The sequence below is a fragment of the Aphanomyces astaci genome (assembly GCF_000520075.1).
Source record: "Aphanomyces astaci strain APO3 unplaced genomic scaffold supercont1.7, whole genome shotgun sequence".
NCBI lineage: Eukaryota > Oomycota > Saprolegniomycetes > Saprolegniales > Verrucalvaceae > Aphanomyces > Aphanomyces astaci.
Window position 1 is genome coordinate 1,554,623 of NW_009798270.1, and position 8,351 is coordinate 1,562,973.

The 8,351-nt window shown below is 48.5% G+C and overlaps 3 protein-coding genes across 3 annotated transcripts in view; 2 read left to right on the forward strand and 1 right to left on the reverse strand.

Moving 5' to 3' along the window:
• Window positions 1–701: 701 nt before the first annotated feature.
• H257_04437 (hypothetical protein) lies at window positions 702–1,913 on the forward strand (the record flags this gene model as incomplete). The annotated part of the gene is made up of 1 exon (XM_009828954.1): window positions 702–1,913. The coding sequence occupies one exon, from the start codon at window positions 702–704 to the stop codon at window positions 1,911–1,913; it is 1,212 nt and encodes a 403-aa protein (XP_009827256.1).
• Window positions 1,914–2,350: 437 nt separating this feature from the next.
• Window positions 2,351–2,627, reverse strand: H257_04438 (hypothetical protein; the record flags this gene model as incomplete). Its single annotated transcript, XM_009828955.1, has 2 exons — window positions 2,351–2,520; window positions 2,573–2,627. 2 exons carry the CDS (start codon window positions 2,625–2,627, stop codon window positions 2,351–2,353), a joined length of 225 nt encoding a protein of 74 aa, XP_009827257.1.
• A 5,290-nt stretch (window positions 2,628–7,917) lies between these two features.
• Window positions 7,918–8,351, forward strand: part of H257_04439 (hypothetical protein) — a gene marked incomplete at both ends in the record, with an annotated part of 2,167 nt that continues 1,733 nt past the window's right edge. Inside the window, one exon of the mRNA XM_009828956.1 lies at window positions 7,918–8,203. Coding sequence (XP_009827258.1) covers window positions 7,918–8,203 — 286 coding nt within the window. The remainder of the gene's footprint in view (window positions 8,204–8,351) is intronic.

Sequence of the window (8,351 nt, forward strand, 5' to 3'; positions counted from 1 at the left end):
TGATGGGCTATATATACCAATCCTGAGCCAATTCAAGGCTCAGAATTGGTATTTTATTCAACTAAAGCGAGCTGAGGCGACGAACACTTACGCTGTAGTATGACTTACTCCTCCAATCGTCGATCACGCGGAGTACTCCGCAGGCGTGAGCACGAAGGTCGACTGCATGGTTCTGAGTGTGGAAGTGACCGATTACACTTACACAATAGCACAATTCTAGTCACTGGAGACCATCAATACAATAACAATTGGATCTGACAATCCACAAAAATCAATTATTGTCATTGTCCAGCCACTCACAATCAATTACGGAGTACTAGTAACTGTTATACCGGTAGTTACAATGTTCATGCCAATTGATGTTTATCAGATATTTTCCTCTGCTCATGAATTTGTTTAATGTATAACGTTATACTAGTTTGAATCTACTCTAGAGTACTGTCCTGACTTACAATTCTGTGGAGCTTTATCAGAAGTAGTTCTTGTAGAGTCATCGCGAGTTCCACTCTATGTACCGGTAGTCATGGTGCCAACTAGAGGCTTCTAGTTCGGAGGTCGTCCGTCTCTAAGTCCCTCGTATCTTGACGCGGGGGCCTCATACATTCGGTCATTCTAGGGTACTGTTGGCTGCCAGGTAGCATGATGCTGTACATTGTCGACCTGTTAAGACATCATTATTCAACTTACTCTCGTCCTCAACCATGAAAGCCACCCTTGTCCTCGCGTCCGCCGTTTCGATGGCGTCAGCCGCCAAGCAGTCCATCCTCACATTGGGGAGCGAAGAGCGATCTATCCTCAAGAACGAGTTGGACGAGTGGAAGGCGCAGTTTCTCGACATTGCCCAGGCCATGGGGGCCCTTCCCACGCACACCGAGAGCCTCACCGACGTCGAATCGGACGAGCTCCAGCGCTTCTTGGACACCAAAATCCAAGTCGAAGTGGCGCGCCAGGCCAACCCCGAGGCCGAGTTCGACGTGAACAACCCGTTTGCGCTCCTCACCCACGCCGAGTTTCTCCAGATGGTGCAGGTCTCGTTCGACCAATCCAGCCTCGGCCATCTCAACGCCGTCGAAGACACGACGCCCGTCAACGTCACGGCCACCTCCGCGGACTGGACCACGTCTAAGTGCTTGTCGCCTGTGCGCAACCAAGGGTCATGCGGGTCGTGCTGGGCGTTTTCGACCATCGGCGCCGCCGAGACTGCCCACTGCCTCGCGTCGGGCCAGCTTCTCGACTTGTCCGAGCAGCAACTCGTGAGCTGCTCCAAGAACGGGGGGAGCATGGGGTGCAGCGGGGGCTGGCCCCAAGCCGCCATGGACTGGCTCAAAGACGGCGCGTGTCTCGAGTCCACGTACCCCTACACCGCCCAGACCGGATCGTGCAGCACTAGCTGCGCCAAGACCAAGCTCAGTTTTGGTCAGACCATCAAGTCTACAGGTGAAGACAAGCTCGCGAGTGCGCTGGACTCGCAGCCCGTGTCGGTTTTGGTCGAATCAGGCAACGCAGTGTGGCGCAACTACAAGAGCGGCGTGGTCACCCAGTGTCCTGGAGGCCGTTCCGACCACGCCGTCATTGCTGTGGGCTACGACGCCACGTCGTTCAAGATCAAGAACTCGTGGGGGACTTCTTGGGGGAACGGCGGGTACATGACCCTCAAGCGCGGCGTGGGCGGCAAAGGCATGTGCAATGTCGCCGAAGCCGTGGTCTACCCCGCCTTGGCCGGCGACGTCAAGCCCACGTCGCAGTCCCCCACGCCGTCGACACGCAAGCCGTTTCCGACCTCTCCCTCTTCTAGTACCCGCAAACCCTTTCCCAGCTCGTCCAATGCCCCTCCCACGACCAAGCCCCACCACACGTGCAAGCCCAAGGCCAAAAAGGGTCGTCATGGCAGCGTTTCCTCTTCGAGCAATTAGATACTATATGTAATAAGTGTGTATCATTACTTGCTTAGTGCTGCTTGTAGGTTGCATCAATTTCGGTGTCATTATTTTGGAGTAAAGACTTACCAGTAATCGTTTCGATTGTCTTCATATAGTCAAGATAGTCGTGCATGATGACGTTTGCATGCATCCATGCCATTCAGAAGTTATTATAAAGTTCACCATACTGTGAAACATCAGCACCGTAGATAAGTTCTGCGTTGTACTAGTACACTTTACTCTTGTCGTCCAACAAGATTGACTGGTCGACTGAACACTGACGTTCTGGCCATCAGATACTTCTAACGTTTGCACCGGTTCATTGACATGTCGATCTTGCATTTAATGTTCAAGTACGAGCATTCTCCGCCAACACTGGCGGTGCGAGTCCAGATCTCGCAGCTCCAACCTGGAATTGCGACGTTCTTGGTTTATGGGAGCTCGGTTTCCGAGTCGGTTTGGGTGTGAACGGGGACTCGGGGTTTTCGTGTCGTTGTTCGATGGGCTGGTGCTATAGGCTTGCCGGGGGTTACTTGTTGGGGATGGCCGCCAAGTTGGGGGTAGCTGATGCCTTCGGCAACATTGCACATTCCTTTGCCCCCTACCCCCGTTGCAAATAGATGTAGCACTTCTCCCCCCACGACGTTCCCCACGAGTTTTGATCTTGAAGTACTGCCCCGAAGATGACGAGCCAAAGCCCACTGCCATCACGGCGTGGTCAGAACGACCGCCGGGGCATTGGGTGACCACTCCGCTCTTATGAGGTTGGCCATTGAGGGTTACTTTGGAGCTGGTCTTCGCCAGACGTGGCCACCGTTTGGCCGATTACTAGGGGGACTTGTCGCATTTGTTATCGCACGTCCCCGTCTGACCGTCAACCCCAGCTGTGTACGGCCAAGTAGATTCCAAACACACACACCCTTTCTTTATCCAGTCGATGGCGGACGGGGGGAAGCCGCCGTTGCAGCCTTGACTGCCTCCGTTCGTTGAGCAACTCACGAACTACTGTTAATAAAATATATACATTATTTATGAAAATATAAATGATTGAATTCAATACTAGTATACTATAATTGACAGTGAATTCAATATACTATATACCGTATTAGATAAAATTAATTTCATCTAAAGGTCCTTTTAAACTCCCCTAGGACTATTTTAAGTAGGGTGTATATGCAGGAATGCCATAAAACCCCGGATTACAGCAACTTATGTCTCCCGTCTATGTTTTCTAGCCAGGCGTGCAAATGTGACCATCTTCATTTGGAACATACGAAGCTGACGTCCAAGTTCAGTGAAACCCCAGGATGATGGCGAATTGGCCATTATAGTGCCAAATGCAATGCAGCTATAGCCGTGGCCAAGTGTAGGGACGACCTAAACCAGTGCCAATCGTGCTGTTATAAACGTTTTGGAGCCTGCACCGCGAACTTCCACTCACACAAGATATTGCCTTGATTCTTGGTCAAGTCCCACGACTTGGTCTTGTACAGCCAGCTAGCAAGGACAGTACCTTAGAGCCTGGTACTGTATTACTCGTCGTGTGGAGCATCCGCCAGAGGGAGCATCTCCCTGGCGGATGCTCCACACCTCCAGTAGTACTAACCAACCACTACTACCACAGCCACACCCATCACCACAGCAATCATTACTGCTCATCCTACGACCACCACAGCCAGACCTAACACTGGGATTTACGGAAGGGCGATACCAGGACATTGTTGGCCCGTAAGTGGATGTGCACGTGGGATGCGGTGACATGAGTGACCTGGCCGTACGCGAAACAAGGAAGGTGCCGCTGAGGGAAGTGTTCAGGTTGAACTCGAACGAGGAGTGAGTGCGGTATATCAGAGCGCGGGGACGAAGGGTGCTATAGCGTTAAATTCTGACTAAGGGAGCAAATTCAACACTGGTTCACTACCACTACAGAGATGATTGCTCGCAGAGGGAATGAATTTCTGAGCCAATCACAACAAAAACTCGGTTTTGGTTACACCGAAACCACCACGGGCTAAGGAACGAAGGAACTGGGGTGAACCTGTTGAATGGTCACTAATAAGACGCCGACTCGGATAAGAGTAGCAGTACGTTATGCGTATGCGTGGTTCTGTCATGTATTCGTGGTTATTCCGGCTCCCGCCGGACGTCTATCAAAGCTGCTCAACTGCTTTCGCCCTCGACGCCTCGTCCGTCGAAACTGGTGGCAGCGGCAAAAACACGCTCGTTCAGTGAATATCCGTATTTGAATCTCTGAAAATTACTTCCAAAAGCTGTAAATATTTCATTTCAGTAACTTAAATGTGGAAAAATTGAAATTTTCGGTGAATAATTCTCTGAAAATTTTAGTTTTTCTACTTTTCTACAACCTGAATCTTATCTCAAAGTGCTTCCGAAAACTCTCTAACTACTTCGAAGTAATAGAGATTTTTCGGAAATCAAAACTATGCGAATCTCGGTTGAGATACAGTACTGTTCCGGTATGAGGGTTGTTACCTCAAAAATATCGCATTAGAGTACCTTATACTGGTGGTGACTCGGTGGCATCACCGGCACATCGGCGGTCCAGTATGTACTGTACAGAACACTCCTTCACGGAATGGACATACATAGGCTCGTGCTGGTAGTAGTCACTTACACTGTGTTAATTTATCCATATAAGACATACCTTGGACATAGCGATACGTTAGCCAAACGCCTAGAATAGGTGGCGGAACGACCGAGCATCGGGTTGTCACTCTTTACCGTTAGAGCAAGTACAGCTGGTTGGCCAGGACCTGGCGGTACGCGGTGATCGCATGCCGTACGCCCGACCGAGTGGTGACGGCGGTGTGCTACACAGACGAGTCCATTTCATCTAAGGGCAACACGGACGGTGGAGTTGCTCTTTTATACGGATAACCCTTAGATAACCCCGGAATTATTGCTTCCACTGGCAGGTTTTATAGGGGTTAGATTTATATTTGAAAGATCCAAACATAAAATTACCATTTTATTGAACTCAAGCGCAATTTTGACGTAGAACGTCGACGTGATGCGACGGCGGCGTCACAGTGAACTGTGCACATGTACGATACTGGTAACCCCTGTCGATGCTTAATTGGACCTCTGAACGCCACCGACTGTCACAGCCCTACGTCGAATGGCCATGTGTCCACCCTGCTGACGCCGTCGCCACTACCCTCAACGTCGCAGCGGCAACCAAGTCGCCCCGATTGTGAGGGCGATGACAGCGGCATCAGCAGGGTAAACGAATTAGTGAGCACCACGTAGATTGTTTTGTCAGAGTCCACGTCACAGTTGGCTCGAGCTTATCGATTATCACAGCATGCGTAATCTCATACCATGAGCTCAAGGGTTTGCCCTCTTTTTAGTGACGAGTGAGATAATTTGCGGCGACGAACTGCGGCATGCGCTTCGACATGATAGATTTCTACTGTAACGTTTGATTGAATGTACTGAGCAGTCGCTTCCGGTCCGCCCGAGTGTTTCATTTGGTGCCGCGCTCGTAGCAGCTACATGTATTCAGAGTGCGGCGGCCTGTGTGTGTGAATCGGAATAAATCTCATGGGTGGGGAAATTGAGATTTATCCCTGGGACTCCATGAAATCTCGCTTTTATCCGTACATTATCTGAATAAATCTCATTCCATGAATCCCACGGGAGAAGTTGCTATAACCCAGGAACTGGGGTGAACATGTCGAATAGTCACGAAAAAGACGCCGACTCGGATGCGAGTAGCGGTATCTTACATATATGCGTGGTTCTGTCATATATTCGTGGTTTTACCGGCTACCCAGGACGCCTATCAACGCTGCTCAACAACTTTCGCCCTCGACGTATTGTATACGTTGAAACTTGTGGAGCGGCAAAACACACGCTCGTTCGGTAAATATCCGTAACGTTATTGTGCTTTCTGGTTAAACTTGCCAATTGTGAGTCATTGTGAAAATCGCCAACAAATAGCCGCGATGATTTCATTGGTTAGAATTTCGAAGATTTGGGCAGAAAATGGACATCCAACTCAGTTTTCCACAAAGGGCAGTACGACGAGGTGTAGTTGCATGTTGCGGTAGCGCGGGCGTCCATTTGGTGTACTTGCGATGTTTGTGTGTACTGTACATAGGTGTGCATGTGTGCTGGGGATACGAAGAAACTCGCATACGAGGCCTACGCGCTCAAGTGTTAATGGGAAGATTGGATCGTTGTCCATTGACTCAGTTCAGGAAACTGCGTCATAATCGGGTGATTAGTAACGATTCTTTTGTGAGAGAAATCCCACTTTTTGTCATTGGGGTCATTTCGCGGACATTCGGATCGGGGTGATTTAAGAACCGCCTATGGAAATTTTGAGTAGAACACACAATATCTTAATCTGTGAAAAGTACCAAGGTACTTCCGAAAGTTGTGAATATCATATTTCCGGATCTTGAATTCTCCACCGAAAGTTTACTTTTTCCACTTTTGAGATGAGTCCTACAACCTGAATCTTATCTCAAAAGTGCTTCCGAAAACTCTCTAATGATATATTTCACATTCGTATTAGTATACGGTATGGTGTTACCCAAATGTCAAACTTGTTGGCGTACAGTTTGATTAATTGACTGTGATTAATTGAGTTTGGATTATCATTTTTAAGACATTCCTCGCGAGGGCCGACACTAGAACCACATGTTATGGCACCGCTTGTTTGGATTATCATTTTTAAGACATTACTCCGCGAGGGCCGACACTAGAACCACATGCGTACAGTTTGAGTGTGTAGAGACGGCTCGGAAGACTTGAAATGCAATTCTCAATCCATGCATTTAACTTAGGACACTAAGGGCCTTATGCACTGAAAGAGTGTGCATAAGTGCTTCAGGCTTGGCTTCTGATGTGTTGGCAGCATCTGATGTGATGGCAACATCATTGCTGAACCTGTACGGTACCGCAAGGTTAAGCTGGCGAGTGTAATGATGGCAGGGATTACAGTAACGTTACTGGTATGGGAGTATTACGTAGAACTCCGAGCTTTTACAATTTTGGTGTCCATACCGGTATGAGAATTAGTACACTCTGACCATCGCACCTCACACTAGGGGTTGAGTGCATCTGAGTTGTTAGCGATAGCTAACCACTGGCGATGCAGTGAACCCTGGGGATTTAGCATCGTATGTACTCTTGGGGAGTAGGAGCAAGTCCCGGGTTATAGGGCTACTTGCGAAAAAGTGTATCCGGATGGGATAATTCCCTCATTGAAACATTTCGGGATAACAGATAATGTCCGGATGTTCATGACATTTCGTGCAATTTTAAAATGTCCGATTCCTCTTCCATCACATTATTGTATCATTGCCAATTGAAATATATACTACTACGTATACATGTATAGTTTTAATACAACCGGTAGTATAATACTACGTCGTACTTCCTGAAGTACATAGGTATATTTTACTTCGAAGTAAATGAGATGGATTTATTACAGTTAACTGTAAAACAACTGTGAAACTGTTTTAATAATGAGGGAATCATTCCTAAGTTAGTGTAGTAAACTCAGTACCGGTATTACATTCCCCAGTAGATCACATGGTGAGCCAGGCTTCACGAGTCGACCTCCCCTTACCTGGTACTTGCAGTCGACCTTCGCATTTTGTGACTAAGTTACTCGTATATCAATTACGTTATGCTACCGTAGAGAAGATTACCCTTCATTTTGAGCACAGTGCGCACTAGCGTTGCGGCTAAATTGTAGGCTGCATAGTGTCTCGATGTTTCGTGGCGGTGTTAAGATGTACTTCACATTATTACCACCAGCATGAAATTCTATTTGGAAGATGTATGTATAGATGAGCCACTGATCGAAAGCGTATCGACAACGATTTCCATACAAACGTCAAGTACAAAGTGCTTTTACACGGGGCAGCTGTGCATGACATGGGTTCAACACAGGCGTACCAACGCTCCTACTACAAGGGTACATTGCCTTACAACGAACTGCCGTTATTATTGAATTCGCACGATGAAAGTGCTGTGCAGCTTGCTCGGGTTGTTGTCTGCAGTCGCTGCCAACACTGCGAGTCTGCCTGATGCCGACCACAGTGCACTGGAGCAGCAATTGACCAAGCCGAATGCACTCTATGGCCCGCTAGCGGAAGCCAACGGATTCACCCCTGAAGCCATCAACTCACACACAAACTTGGAACTATCCCATGAAACCTCCTTGCAAGGACAAACCGAGGCCGCTGAAACCCCAGTAGCCACGTTCAGCGAAGTCAACGCGCCGACTGACGAGGACGACTTGGATTGTGATGATGATGATGACAACAACAATGACAACGGCGATGACGACGACAACAACAACAATGACAACGGCGATGACGACGACAACAACAACAATGACAACGGCGATGACGACGACCCCTTTGATTGCGATGACGACGAAATCCCGACGCC